The 15,577-nt window shown below is 38.3% G+C and overlaps 1 protein-coding gene across 6 annotated transcripts in view; it reads right to left on the bottom strand.

Moving 5' to 3' along the window:
• Window positions 1-6,405: 6,405 nt before the first annotated feature.
• The window catches only part of proser1 (proline and serine rich 1), a 33,028-nt gene continuing 23,856 nt past the window's right edge, over window positions 6,406-15,577 (bottom strand). For all 6 annotated transcript variants that reach the window (XM_041198740.1, XM_041198743.1, XM_041198741.1 and 3 more), the window contains one exon: window positions 6,406-12,970. In XM_041198740.1, coding sequence (XP_041054674.1) covers window positions 12,842-12,970 — 129 coding nt within the window. In that variant the 3' untranslated portion in view covers window positions 6,406-12,841. The remainder of the gene's footprint in view (window positions 12,971-15,577) is intronic.

The following is a 15,577-nucleotide window of genomic DNA, read 5'->3' as shown; positions in this document are numbered from 1 at the left end:
TAGACCCACAGTGCTATTAGGGAGGGAGTTCCAGGATTTTGATCAAGCCAACAGTGAAGGAACAGCAATATATTTCCAAGTCAGGATGGTGAGTGGCTTGGAGGGAAACTTAGAGGTGGTGGTGTTCCCATGTATCTGCTGCCCTTGTCCTTCTAGGTGGTAGCAGTCATGGGTTGGAAGGTGCTGCCTAAGGAGGCTTGGGGAGTTTCTGCGGTGCATCTTATAGAAGGTACACACTGCTGTTACTGTTCATCAGTGGTGGATAGAGTGAACATTTGTGGAAGGGGTGCCAATCAAGCAGGCTGCGTTGTCCTGGATAGTGTCAAGTTTCTTGAGTGTTGTTGGAGCTGCACTCATTTAGGCAAGTGGAGAATATTCCATCACACTCCTGGCTTGTGCCTTGTGGATGGCAGACAGGCTTTGGGGAGCCAAGGGGTGAGTTACTCACTGCAGAACCTGCTCTTGTAGCCACAGTATTTATATGGCTAGTCCAGTTCAGTTTCTGATCAATGGTAACTCCAGGATGTTGATAATGGGGGATTCAGAGATGGTAATGCCATTGAATGTCAAGGGGCAATGGTTAGATTATTTCTTGTTGGAAATGGTCATTGCCTGGCACTTGTGAGGCAAAAACGTTACTTGCCACTTGTCAGCCCAAGCCTGGGTATTGTGCAGTTCCTGCTGCATTTGGACATGGACTGCTTCATAGTCTGAGGAGTCAAGAATGGTACTGAACATTGTTTGCTGGTGCTTGCACATCGCCACTTCTGAACTTATGATGGAAGGTCATTGATGAAGCAACTGAAGATGGTTGGGCCTAGGACACTGCGCTGAGGAATGCCTGGAAGGGCCAAAGGTGCCAGTGGCTCCGAGCCAGCACTGTCCCTCTTCCCGTGCCGTAAATGTGGAAACACGTCTGGTTACTCAGTTATGGTTAACCACAAAACTGGCAACTTTTAGCCACAAAACACTGGAGAAGCACAGCTAGGGCTGCGTGACTGCAGATTACTTACTGAGGTGACCATCCTCAGAGATGGGGAAAAACAGGCCTCGGAGCCAGTTCATGCAAAATGGAGAGTTGCTGTGGGTATTTGGTGTACAAATGCAGATGGAGCCTCTGCTGGTGGACATTACACATTCAAGTTTCACATTAACTAAGTCATAGAAAAATAATAAAAATATATGTTTAATGTATGACTAAGTTTTGTACAAAAATATACTTTTATTACAGTTGGTCTGTATAATTTTATAAGACTAGACAGGAGACTTAGAAGCAAAAAGATTGAGAATCTTTAAATGATTTCTTTGTAACTGTCACCCTATCTGTGATAATGACTTTCTAGAAAGCTGTTCACATTTTGTATGAGCAACTGTATTCAAGAGTAGGAGAGATGTAGACATCAGTAACAGAATAATTTACAGCAATCAATAAAGATTTTGAAATCTCACTGTAATCTTACACCAGTTATTTTGAAAATTAATAAATTGTGAAGAGGTAATATTTCAGAGAATTTCTAGTTTTCTAAAAAGTGCATACTTTACATTGTTTCAACTTAAGTTTGCTGCAAGATGGTTTCCAAATGTGTTTGAGAAAAGTCAAGGTCAATTAAGTCGAACATGTGATGGTCACTACCATACAGTCAGAGTGATTCATTTCCATTATTCTTGTTAAGATGAAAGCCTTCTAACTTAATGCTCATTACAAGATAGGAAAGTTAATTGTACTTTACAGTTAACAAACTGTTGAAATTATCCTCCTTCAGGTTACCAGCATAATGCTTACGTGTTAAGAAAGTAAGTTTTTGTGCTCAACAAGTATAGATAAATTATGCAGCAAAACTGATTTCAGGGGTGAATGTAGCCATGGGGACATCAGGGTCTTTTGGACAAGTAGCAAAATATATTCTGGAGTAAAACTGCAGATGGTTATTGATACAGAGGCTATTCTTTTCCAGTGGAGCATCAACATTTGTCTAAGAGCACTTTACTAGGTGGTGAACAGCATTGGAGAGAGGGAAGAGAGAGATCAGGAGAGTGCAAAAGTGCATTTTAATAACAGAGTCTCGAATTGGTTCTGAGGTCAGGGCGAGAGATGACAACGTGGAGATCACCAAGCAATGAAGGTGCAGAGAGTGGGGCGGGAGAAGCAGCCACCAATGCTGATGCAGGGAACAGAAGGCTGGCACTTGAAGGATGGAAATGCAACAATTAAATATTTATATAGATCTTTAACATTAGCAAGTGTCCCAAAGTGCTTCACAGAAACATTTATAAAACAAAATGATACCAAGCCACATAAGAAGGTTTTGGGTCAGATGACCAAATGCTTGGTCAAAAAGATAGGTTTTAAGGATTGTCTTGAAGGAGGAAAGAGAGGTGGAGAGGTGTAGGGAAGGAATTTCAGAGCTTAGGTCCTAGGCAGCTGAAGGCATTGTCACCCAATGGTGGAGCAATTAAAATTGGGGGTTGTTCAAGAGGCCAGAATTAGTTGAGTGCAGAGATCTTGGCGGGTTGTGGGGCTGGAGGACATCACAGAGATAGGGAGGGACAAGTCCAAGGAGGGATTTGAAAACAAGGAGGCGAATTTTAAGATCAAGCCATAGCTTGACCCGAAGCCATTCAGGTCAACGAATATAGGGGTGATAGGGGAATGGGATTTGCTGCAAGTTAAGACACAGGCAGCAAGGTTTTGGATGACCTTAAGTTTGTAGAAGGTATAATATGGGAGATTAGTAAGGAGTGCAAGTCTAGAGGTAGCAAATGTGTGAATGAGGGTTTCAGCAGATCAGCTGAAGGGTTCTCCAAAACCTACCGCACTAGATTGTATGCATACATGTGAGGAGCATATGCAAGGAGCATATTCTCCTAATAAGTGCTATCACACAAGTTAAAAAGCATAGCTTTCATTTGCAGTTCACCTGACCTATACCAGAAACAAATATAAGCAAGGTTACCAAAAGAATAAACTGAGTGTGCGGCGTGGAGAACCCAAGTGTCTCCCAGAAAGTTTAGTCCTTCAGATCTACAAAAGTCAGGAATAATTTTACAGTAATGGGAACATTAGAGGTCAATACCATAAAGCATGCAAGTGTTCATCTTATTTCACAACAATCACAATGTGCAGATCACCTCAGAACTACTTATAACTGTCCTGGATTTCTTCAGCCCTTGCAGTCTATTCTGGACTCTTGAGTAGCTTTATTTATGAAGCTACGCCTATATTAGACTTAATTTAACTTGCATCAAAACTCCAGACATGCAGCACACCATACCATCGTCAAGATTTTGACTGGAAATTCAATACATCTTAAAAGTTTGAAATGAATAATTGGAAGGACTTTAATTCAAATACATACTAATAACTTCCCAAGACATTACTTGCAAACATAGTGTGGATTTCTCTGAAAGATTAATACAGAGCTTAATGCTCTGCATTGTTTGCAAATTGCTTGAAAATCAATATCCTGGGGCAGAAATCACATGTCACCTCTGCACAGAGACAAATAGACAATATGGACCATGTTAATTACTATATTCTCTACACAGTGAGTTCAAATGTAATTAAGTCTCTGTCACACCAACTAAGTCTAAGCATGTTGCCCCAGGCATAATAGTTATTTAGTAAGGCCTTTTAATACCTTATGGATGAAACTTCAATGAACTCAGAAGTGAATTGCTCTAAAGTTGGTGTTACTTTTCCCATGGGTGAGCACTGGGACCCTTGTTCTTCTTGATATATATTAAATGACCTAGGCTGTGGTGTGCAGAGAATGATTTCAAAATTTTCAGATGATAAAGATTGGAAGCGTTGTCAACTGTGACAAGGATAATCTTGAACTTCAAAAGGACATAGACATTTTGGTGGATTGTGCAGACAGGTGGCAGATAAAGTTGAATGCAGAGAAGTGCGAGGTGATCCATTTTGGCAGGAAGAATGTGGAGAGATGGATAAAATAAAGGGAGAAACTCTAAAGGAGGTGCAGGAACAAAGGGACCTCAGTGTATATGTACATAAGTCATTGAAGGTGGCAGGGCATGTTATGAGCGGAGTTAGTAAAGCATATGGTAGCCTAGGTTTAATTAAGAGGGGCATTGAGTTCAAGAGTAAGGAGGCCATGTGAAAACTTATATAAGATAGTTAGGCCTCATCTAGAGTAGTGCAACGACTTCTGGGCACCATATGTGAGGATGTGAAGGCATTGGAGAGAGTACAGAGGAGATTCACAAGAATGATTCCAGGGATAAATAACTGTAGCTGTAAGGATAGATTGGAGGGGTTGGGTCTATTTTCCTAGGTGAAAAGGCTGAGAGGAGTCTCGACAGAGATATTCAAGATCCTGAGGGGTATAGACAGGGTAAATAGTGAGAAACTGTTCCCTCAAGAGGACATCAACAACTAGAAGGCACAGATTCAAAATAATGGGCAAAAGGAATAGAAGTGATGAGGGGAAAAATTTTTTTCACCCAGGGGGTGGTTGGAGTCTGAAACAAACTTCCAGAGAGGGTGGTGGAAGCAGGTTCAATTGAGGATTCAAATGGGAATTGGACTGCTATCTGAAAAGAAAGAATGTGCAATGTTACAGGGATAAGGCAGGGGAGTGGGATTAAGTAGATTGCTCTTTCAGCGAGATAGTGCAGACCCGATGGGCCGAATTGCTTCTTTCTGTACTGTATAGATTTGGGAGTGATTAGCACTCCCAAAAATCACCCTGAGCTCTTGAACATTCTTTTGATGGTGACCTTACAAATAACAAGAGTTTAGTTACCTTTTAAATGTTGAAAATTTTTTGTAACTTTCCCCAGAAGGGAAGACCAGTTGATTTTTTTTAAAAACGTGAACAATTTCTCTTTGCATCACTTAACCTTGAGATTCAAGCTACAAAATACCATGTTTACACTGGAGTCTGGTTCTGAAACCATCAAGTATTAACTTAGACAGCATATAATAAGAGTTCAATGTACACACCAATTTTAACCTTGCTACAAAGTGAGAAGGTTGTTTTGCAGCAATGTTACCAATGGTATGGAAATCAATCTTAGTTGCTCTGGGACTGACCTGTTTGCTCAATTACTATAGAGGCCCTGTTGTGGCAAAATATGTCTATCCAATAAGAGTAAATTTATCAGTTTGAAAAAATAAACCCTAAGATGTTTCCTAATTGTTTGATAATAAATTGAGTTATATATTTGATTATAAAAGTAGATAACTGCTTTTCATGTTATGCTTATTAGTGTTCTAGTGGAAATACCAACAAGTAGATTGCCATCATATATTTTAGACACTAAAGAGCCTCTGAGGTGGTCAAGGGGCCTTAAGCTACAATGCTAGTTTAGCCAGCCTTTAGTGCAAGGCATCTTGGTGAAGGAGTTGAAGTATGCACTAGAAATGGCCACCTGAGGATTGTTAAGGATCTGATTGACAATTACATTGAGGAGGCTATACACCATTTTGGTGGCTGATGCTTCAATTAACAACCTCTCCAACAGTGACCAGCTCCATACGAGTAAAGTCATCATTGTTGAGGATTTCTAGCACTACTTAAAGCCACACCCAACTTTCACTGTTCACTTATTGCTGGAGATGGGTTGTGTTTTAAAAGGACATTTAAGGCAGATAGTGAGGTTTTTGGGACACTGAAGAATTCACAACACTCAACCAACATTTTTTCTGAAAGAGTGTTAATACTGTATTATTCTATCTTATTGGAAATATTATAGAAGTCACCAGGAGAAATGGAGTGCTTGATCATAAGACTTTTGCCAGAAGCACCCTTTGACCTGAAGGAGAAATGGGAGATGATGAGGCCAGGCAGTACAGCATCATCTGTTGCAGGAAAGAGAAATAGGAGGGTGAAGTGACTTTCTACCCGAGGTAAAGCATGTCCCTCATCCTCTGGACCTCCTCCACCTAGGACTCCAGTGCCACACCTGATAACCTGTATCCCCTCTAGAGCCATCTGGAAAAGTTCCATTGTGCATCAGCTAAAGCACTGCACACCTTAAATGTGACCTCCATGCAACCACTTCCATTGATCATTCTACAAAATTGCTTCTAAACAGCGCTCAAGTGCTAAGCCTACAGGTGTCTGCTTTAGCATCTTCAGGCATGTTTAAGTCATACTTGTCAATTAGCCCCAAATAGTAGGCTAAAGTCCGACTTCTGAACAGGTGGGCCTTATTAGCTCAGCAGCCATTTAGCACCCATTTTCACCCTTTCACCAAAAGAACTTTGAGTCATTACTCTCAAACAGGATGTGGATTTCTCCAAAAAATAAATACATAGTGTAAAGCTCTGCAAATAGCCTGAAAATCTGAATATCCTTGGGCAGAAATCACACTTGTCACCACTGCAAATGCATTCAAGTACAACTAAGTAATGATTTTTCAATGCAACAGGTCACATAGTGCATAGCAAAAATGTTTTATTGCATAAGCATTTTTTTGAAGTAATAATTATCCAGTAGATCATATCACTATAAAAGCAATCTTCTAGCCTACTTACATACAATAATTTTAGGTTATTGAACTAAATACAATCTCTTATGTACTAAAGTAACATTGCTATGAACACAACATAAACAATGAGAAGTCAAATACAGATTGTAAATCAAGAAAGTCACACATTACAAAAAGCAAGTCACAAGATCATTCTCATTGCTTGAAAAAGCAAAAATTCCACCATCAAATTTGTTATAATTATCAATATTACAAGCACATGGGCCATATTAATGTCATGATAGCTGCCATTTTGAAAACCCTCTTGGTAAAGATGAAGTAGTAAACGGAAAGAGAGATTTCTGTCCAGAGTTGTTTCTTGCATTTTACTTCATTTATGAGTGAGCGATGAAGCTAGTATGAATCTTTACTTCTTGGATACCATATAAAAATACGTGTTGTCAAATTCTCATCTGCTGCTCTTTCAAAAGAGTGCTCATAGTTCTTTAATTCCACAGAAATTTGTAGTAAGGTGCTTGAATAACACATTTAATACGCGTATTTTTTTTAGAAAAGATTTCTTTTTCTTTATTTATTTTAATTTCCTCTCTCCCTTTCTTTTGCCCAATGTGTCAAACCAAACCCTATACAATGGATGAGATCAAGCAGACAGGCTGCAAAGTGGTTCTCTATTTAGGACACAAAAATCTGTGTGATTGTAGCTAATTTTAAAAAATTAAGAATGTCAACATGATGTGACAATAAAGAATCCAATAATTTGTTATTTTAAGGCATTTTTCTTATCTCATTAAAAATGCAGTCCCAAATCAAGAAAAAATAGACAGTACATACATAACAGATGGTAAAGTGAATTAATGTTGAGTAAGAGGCTTCTTGTTGCGTGTTGGCATATATTTACAAAAAACCTTGGAACCACATAAATGCTTCCTTGAGCATCTGTTACCTTGTATCATAAACTATATACAATACAAAAATAACTGAAAGCTGTGTAGATATAGAATCTACAATACAGAAACAAGTAATTCAGCCCAACTGGTCCATGTCTCAAGTGAGCTTCCTCCCAATCAAACTCATGGGTTGGAAGGTGTACAATTACAAAAAAGAAGTTCTGACAGTGTACCAAAATAGTGTATCAAGACATAAAAGCTCAAAACAAAGATCAAGTAACTTATATACACTGCACTCAGGATAAAGTTCATTTTATCCTGCAAGCCTATATACTATATTAGGAACAATGAAGTTTCTCTTGATGACACACTTACCATAAATGTATTAACATGATATAGAATTAAAGTTTTCTGAAAGTGCCAATTTGACCATTCTTGCGTATTAGCATCCTGTATACCATTTTAAAAAGAATGTCAAGGATGCACATTTTTTGTAAGCTTTACAGCTTTAAGTTTAAAAATATTTTTAAAGTTGATACTCCATCATACCAACAAATGTCAATAATCCAATATTGTTAAATTAAAATCAATACAGCTTGATTAGGAGAACAGATTTTAAACTGCTTACACAGTATCAACATGGCTACTAGAGAACATGTATAACTTCAAATGTGTTACAGCTGAAGCCTCTTTACAGGCTAAATAACAAACAATGTTCAATTTATACAATTCTGTTAAACACACATAGGGAATGCAGAGAATCAGTAGCTGAACCAAGGTTCACTGTAAATGAAACTTCCTAACAGGATGTGTATGTTGTACCAACTCTTTGATTAGTATGCCAGCAAATTCACATTATGCTTGACAGTACTGTCCACCAATAGCCTTAACCTCAGTATTCAACCCAAAAGGCCATTGTTCATAACGTTTAGAGAAGAAAAATGTTTTCTGTTTTTCTAAAACAAATACTCAAGGATTAAGACCATTGTCATGTGTTTTGGAGTACAAATATTCCATTAAAAATGCTTTAAAACTCAAGTCAAGAGTAAAATGTTTACTAATTTTTAGTAGCAATGAATTCTGGATTTTTGTTTATTTGCAAAAGTAGACTATTGCTCATGTTTTCATCTACAAATTTATCTCTAATCAGAGTGCAAATTATCAAAACTTATTAGCTGGTCACTCAATATACACACTAGAACCTCAAAGTTATGAACACCAAATATAAACTGCTTGGTCAGTAAAAACTACTGTGTATACTAATATAACAGTACGGACTTATTACTGCATTTATTTGTTGAGCATTTTACTGTGGTATTTTAGTATGTGCAGTAAATTAAAATATTTATACTGTTACAGTGTAACTATTTGAATCTTTAAAAAGGTGAGCAGAATCAGGGGTAGTCTTGCTTCCCCTGATCAACTGCTTTAATTTGTCTCCGGCTCTAGCTCTGACAGAAATAAAGTACTTAAACATGAGAAATAGTTTTAATAGCTATATTACTCCTAAACTACTAATAAAAAGAATGAAAACACAAGTTTACATCAAACATTTTTTAAAAGGTGCAAATTTGTGTTGGCCATGTCAGTTTTCTTCCTTCCTATTATTGTGACTTTTTAAATTTAATTATTTTCTGCTTATTGAATTTTTTTCCCTTAATGTTTAAAACATTCACCTATCCTTCTATGCAAAAATAGATGATGAATGGAGGAGAAATTTTATTTTAAAAAAAGGAATTTTCATTGGTTAAAAAATCAGCTTAAGCCAGTTTTCAAACCACTTAGAATTACACAGCACTTACAAGAGAAAAACAGGTCATTTGGTCTAACAGATCTGTGATGGTATTTATTCCCCACAGGAGCCTCTTCCCTATCTACTTCATCTAGCTTTATCAGTATATCCTTCTATTTCTTTCGCTCTCATGTACTTAACTAGCTTCCAATTATGCTATTCACCTCAACTACTCAATGGGTTATCAAGTTCCACATTCTAATAATTTCCTGGGTAAAGAACTTTCTCCTAAATTGGATTTAGTAGGCACTACCTTATACTTATGACTCTTTGCTTTGGACTCCCGAATAAGTAGAAAGATCTTCTCTATGTCTAATTATTCTAGATATTAAAGAATAGTATAGGCACAGCACAAATGCAGGGATTAGATCAAAACCCTGAAAGCATTTTGTGGATCCATAAGCCACACTGTGCCAAGTGGATAAATGTCTCCACGATACTCAAAAGAATGAACGATCAACTTACCATTTAATTACCGGAAAACTGCCACTTTCCATTATAAAAAAAACAGTCACACGCTTATTTCCTGGATCCAAAAGTACTCAGCTTCTGCTGCATTGTATTAAATTATTTTGATTGTGCCAAGACCTTACACTTTTTTAAAAAAACCAAAATGTATGAATTAGACTGACCCATTGAAGAGTTAAACCCCAGGATTTTATTTTTTAATTGTTATTTTCCTCCCAATCGTTATGTATGGTTCAAAGAGGAGCATCTTATTCCTGCAACCCGAGCTGGATTCAAACTCAGATCCTGGAAGAAAAGAGTTTGTGCATTGTTTAAACTTTTAAATATTTTGTTTTGCAAAATGACAGTTCAATTTGGTTTTTAATCATTTCTGTTACAATTTCAAATTTTGGCTTTACGCTGCTGATAATGAATGTGGTTTAACTCTCACTTAAATGCTGCAAGTCCAACCAAATAATTAAAGAATTAACAGGTATATGGAATAAATATATTCCACACAGCCATCCAAGGAAGCATCATCCTCAACACGAGGCATTAATAGAGGTATAAGTCAGTAAATTAGTTTTAGCACAAGATAGCATTTGTTTTGAGAAACATAAATCTTACCACCTTAGTCTCTGACCCAATGGTGGGACCATTCTCGAGTCACAGTCCCAACCTCCTGTTACCCCTTATCAGAGTAAACCAATAAAGAACACACCTCCGGGCTCCCTGACCAAGTAGGAAGGGCGAGCAGAATTACATGGCTATTTTTAGAGGAAGGATTTCTCTTGACATGTTTCAGAAAAGTTGAGCAGTGCATGGATTTTTCAAGCGCTAGCACCCACAAGAAAGGAGAGGAGGCCTAGGAATGCTGTATTCTGGGTCTTTTACTCTTTCCTGGAAAACCAGCAGAGGGACTGCAGTGAGTTGAGCGCTCCCAAGGACACGAGGAAGAGGGCAGCCTCTCCGAGCAAGCAGGCATAGATGAAAATGGCCAAGGGAGGCTGGAAGCAGAGAAATGTGGATGAAGCAGTGGACAGGTGAAGTACCGCCCAAGCAATTGCCTGCCAAGCAGTCTCTGATAGGAGCATTTTGAACATCAACCTCTCACCTGGCCATGGCTGGAGGTCTTCAGTATAACTGATCAAAGCCTTCACTACTCATCAGCTTCACTAAGGAAGTTGTTCCCACTTAACTTGCCTTCTTGAACCTGCTGGGATACAAACACAGGTTGGAACTCTTGCACTGTTGAACAAGAGGAAATCTATATGCAAAATTGCTCCTAATTGCCTCCTTACATATTCAATTGGCTTCCGACCTCAATCTCAGGGGTTCCTCCTTCTACACTCCCAACTTTCCCCTGAGAAAGCTGGAAGGGGACAGGGTCACATCAGGATCCTGACCTGATGTCATTTTCTGCAACTTTCTCACCCCTGAAACCATCTCCAACAGCCTGGGAAAGTTCCATCCATACTTTTTAGATAATGCAAGCCAAATTGCATCTTCGAGTTTTATTCAATGCATGTTGATGACATTCAGCTGATAAATGCATTGTGTACTTAGGACATTGTAACTCTTTTACCAGTACTGTAACTCTTTTACCAGTACTGTAATCTTTTAAACCGTGTTTTTTTAAAAATTACAAAGGCCTTTTTAAAATTAAATCTATATAGCTCTTCTGGGAGCATACCCGAGGTTAGTACATGAACATTTTTGGAAATTACATTCTTGTAGCAACCAAAATCCCGAACACTGTATGCAAACAAGATAAATCAGTAAGCCCAACTTTCGATCTTTACAGTAGCTGCTTAAAGGTTTGCCTAAAGGTGGGCATTTTCAATAAGTAAACTTTAGCAAAAATTGAGTAAATTGGAGCCTAGAGAGAGAAGTGGAAGATCTGAATCAATATCATTGCCCAAAATTTGTTGGATGTATGGGAGAGATTAGAGTTGGGGTGGGGGGGGGAGGAAAGAGTTGTAAATCTATCATTGTGGGGCAGGGACTCCCTCAGGCTGATGAGTCTTGTCCTTTTTCAAAGGATAACAAGAAGAATAGAACATCTTTATCAAAACAATGCCACAAACTATAATATGCCACTTGATTAGTCAGAAATTAGAGGATATCTGAGCTTATTCTATAAGTGTCAACAAGCCTAATAACATCTGGTTGGATAGTGAGCAAAGACATATATGGTCTATTGAACCAAATGTCTTTTGGTTACCAAGTGAGTATCCCACCCCTCTCTCCAAATGCAACTTGGCCCAATAATTGAGCAGAGAAATGAAATATCTATCCCATTAGCTAATTCTGATTGCAACATGTATTTGGTTTGTCTCTAAGGGAATAGTATAAACTTATCATGAGTCAAACCTTCGTTTTAAACCTTTCCAGAAGTAAAAAACCAGTATGAATGGAACAGTGCCAGAACAAGTACAGTAATGAAACTGTTTTCAGAAAATCTATAACTAGCAGTTCATCTTCTGCAATACACCACTGGGATGGTCTGTTGCAATGTATTTGAAAGACTATACAAATATATGTTTTTGATTCATTCATGGGAAGTATGCAGAAAGGCCAGCATTTTTTGTCCATCTCTAATTGCCCTCAAGGAAGTAGTGAACCATGACAACTAAGTGGTTTTCTAGCCATTTCAGAGGACAGTTAAGAGTCAACCACATTTCTGTGGGTCTGGAGTCACACAGTCCAGACCAGGTAAGGACACCAGATTTATTTCCCTAAAGGACAATAGTGAATTGGATGGATTTTAAATGACAATCCAGTAGTTACATGATCATCATTACTGATATTAGCTTTTTATTCCAAATTTATTTAATTATCTGAATTTAAATTCCCCACCATCCAGGATGGGATTTTAACCCATGGCTTTGGTTCATTAGTCCAGTCCTCTGGATTACTAGTTCAGTAACATCACCCCCATGCTACTGTTCCCTTGAATTAACACTTATTAATATAATGTCCCATAGATAACACTTGAATGAAACATAGCATTTAGCAAGTCTCACTAGTTTACTGACATTGTGACTAATAAGGAGCAATTCAATCTTCAGATGCTGTTTCTATTTCATCCTTTACCATTTTTATATCTTTAGATATCTTCTGTTAGGAAAATTACCATCAAGTTTCACCTACATACACTGCTAAATCTACTGTATGTCTAATCAAAGAGCTGGATAAATTCAACAAGCATCAGTTTTATATCTGAAGTTTAGAAGGTAGTCGAAAGCAAGTCCGCTATCTACTGCCACCCTAGTTGAGAAGGTAAGCCAGGTTGCAGAGAATATGGAGTTCCTGGTGTGGATGGGTAGCATGCAAAACCATTGTTGCCCTGAGTTGGAAAATTCTCCAGCGTTGCAGCTGAATGTGCCTGGAAAAAAAAGCACAATGTACAGTAATTGTAATTGCTATAGTAATTGTAACACAGGGTGCTCACTGATACATTTTACCTGGCAACTATGCTTTCTGATCAGCTGCTCAATTTCCATTGTAGTATTGGTTGCACTCTGCTGTGACCAATCACATGCAATGGACAACTAATCAGACTGCGCCTTGAGAATAACATTATTTTATACCTTTACCTAGATTTGAACAAGACCTCAACTGTCTTACAGCACCCCCTCTCTCATGTCTAGCCTCCAATCTCTCTAGCACCACTAAAACCTTAGTCATTTTAATCTAGTTAATTGATTGCTATTAGTCAGGTCTCCCCTGAATTTTCCTTTACGGGTTCAAGTACATATTCAACAAGATCTTCATCTTCTCTGAATTCCCACCATAAGCAAAGAATTAAAAGTACACACAAGTTGCTGAATCACAAGTTGCTTATGGTGCGGAGGAGGTAAATGAACAAAATTGTACCTATTACTCAGTGCTCTCTCCTCGACACTGGGGAGGCCAAAAATTTGATGACCACTTTGCCAAAAATCTCACTTCTGTCCACAAGCATAGCTTAAGAGCTCCCTGTGGTATACCATTTAACTCACAAATCACATCGTCAGTCCTAACTTTCTGTCCTCGGCCTCTTAGTGTTCTAAAGCTTTATACAATCTTCAAGAACAACATCTCATCTCTCTCTTAGACAATCTGCAACCCTTCAGAGCTACCTCTCCATTTTCTTTACACTAAGAGTTGCGAATGGTGTGGAGGGGTGGTGTCTGTCAATGGCCAGAGTGAGGCACTTGGGTTGATATTCGTTGGGAAGAGGGAAGTGATCCTTCATCAAAGCAGTGTTGGTCAGGGAATAGGAGCAAGGGCTGCATCTCTCATGACCTGTTTTTCCCTCATTCTGAATCCTTACCTTGACACACTGCATTTTGCCAGCATCTTCTGTTTAAATGACAAACCAGTTTCTTTCAAAACTAATCGCCAGGATTTTTTTTTTAAAAAATTCCATATTTCCTATTTTCCACCATTTCCTTCATTCACTGCCTTACCTACTCAAGTTACGTCGTTTCTTTAACATATTTTAATTCTTCAATGCTTCTATTACTTGTCCGAGATGGCAGGTTGAATCATTCGACAAACATGTTACAGATAGTTCCTCTACCTTAGTAGGGTTTACACCCCCTTCACCATTTTTGTATATTTTTCAGTTCTCAAACCTCAGTTGTCTATTCTTGTCATGTGCTAATTGATCTGCCGTATGACTTAGATGTGTGGTCTATTGCTTTTTATTTAAATTGTTTGAATTATAGTAGAGTTCCATATTTATGGATATCTATATCTAAACCTTGGTATACAGGACACAATTTCAAAGGCTGCGGATGATTCAACTTGAAAGTATTGTGAACTGTGATGAGGATAGTGTAGAACTTCAAAAGGACGTAGTTGGCAGAATGGGAGGACATGTGGCAGATGAAATTTAATGCAGAGAAGCATGGAGTGATTCATTTCGGTAGTAAGGACATGGAGACACAATATAAAGGGCACAATTTTAAAGGGGATGCAAGAACAAAGGGACCTGGGTATATGAGTGCCATGCCCATAACTTCAAACGTGAGATGTTCATATGGAAGCTTCTGGAACAGTCACTTTTTTTTAAATAGACAAAGTAGCCAAGGCAGCTGTCAAGGGTCAGGTGACCTTTGCAACTTCAACAAAGATTATCCACAGCATCTGGAAGGTTCCTAATTGAATCACCCTGGGTGGCTTCTCTCCATGGAATGGAGATATAAAGACAAATACTCTCTGCAGAACTTACACTTGCTATAGTTTGGGGATTTGCCCAAAACACAAGTCCAGACTCCATGTCTCAACTGAACACAATACTCCAGTTGAAGCTGAATCAGTGTTCTAAACAAGTTTAACATAACTTCTAACGAAAAAAGCAAAATACTGTGGATGCTGGAAATCTGAAATAAAAACAGAAATTGCTGGAAAAACTCAGCAGGTCTGGCAGCATCTGTGGAGAAAGAAACAGAATTAATATTTCAAGCTCTGAAGAGTCACACAGACTCAAAACGTTAACTCTGTTTCTCTCCCCACAGGTGCTGCTAGATCTACAGCATTTTTCCAACATTTTCTGTTTTTATTTAACATAACTTCCTTGTTTTTGTTCTCTATGCCCCTATTAATAAAGCCTAGGATGCTGTATGCTTTATTAACTGCTCTCTCTGAACCTATCCTGCCATGTTTAATGATTTATGCACATTGTTACATACAAGGGCAGGGGGTAAAGAGTTAAACTGAAACCCCAATTCCTTTCCCTTACTGCCCATAATTAGTGTGGTTTTGGAAAGGGAGGTGCACGCGTATATCTTATCCCCCTTGAGTATTTGTCAATTTGAATAACAACAGTAAGCTTTTGAGAGCTTAAATAAAGATGACTTGTTCCCACATTCACCCCAAAAATATAAACGCCACATCATCCACACCCACACAAAACCCTAACAATGAGAGCTGGGCAGAAACCAAATCATCCTGAGTAAGTGTGAAGAACTCATCCATTATCACCATTGTATAGTGATAGCTTTTT

This window comes from Carcharodon carcharias, chromosome 11, assembly GCF_017639515.1.
Source record: "Carcharodon carcharias isolate sCarCar2 chromosome 11, sCarCar2.pri, whole genome shotgun sequence".
Lineage (NCBI taxonomy): Eukaryota > Metazoa > Chordata > Chondrichthyes > Lamniformes > Lamnidae > Carcharodon > Carcharodon carcharias.
This window is presented reverse-complemented; position numbering and strand designations above follow the sequence as displayed.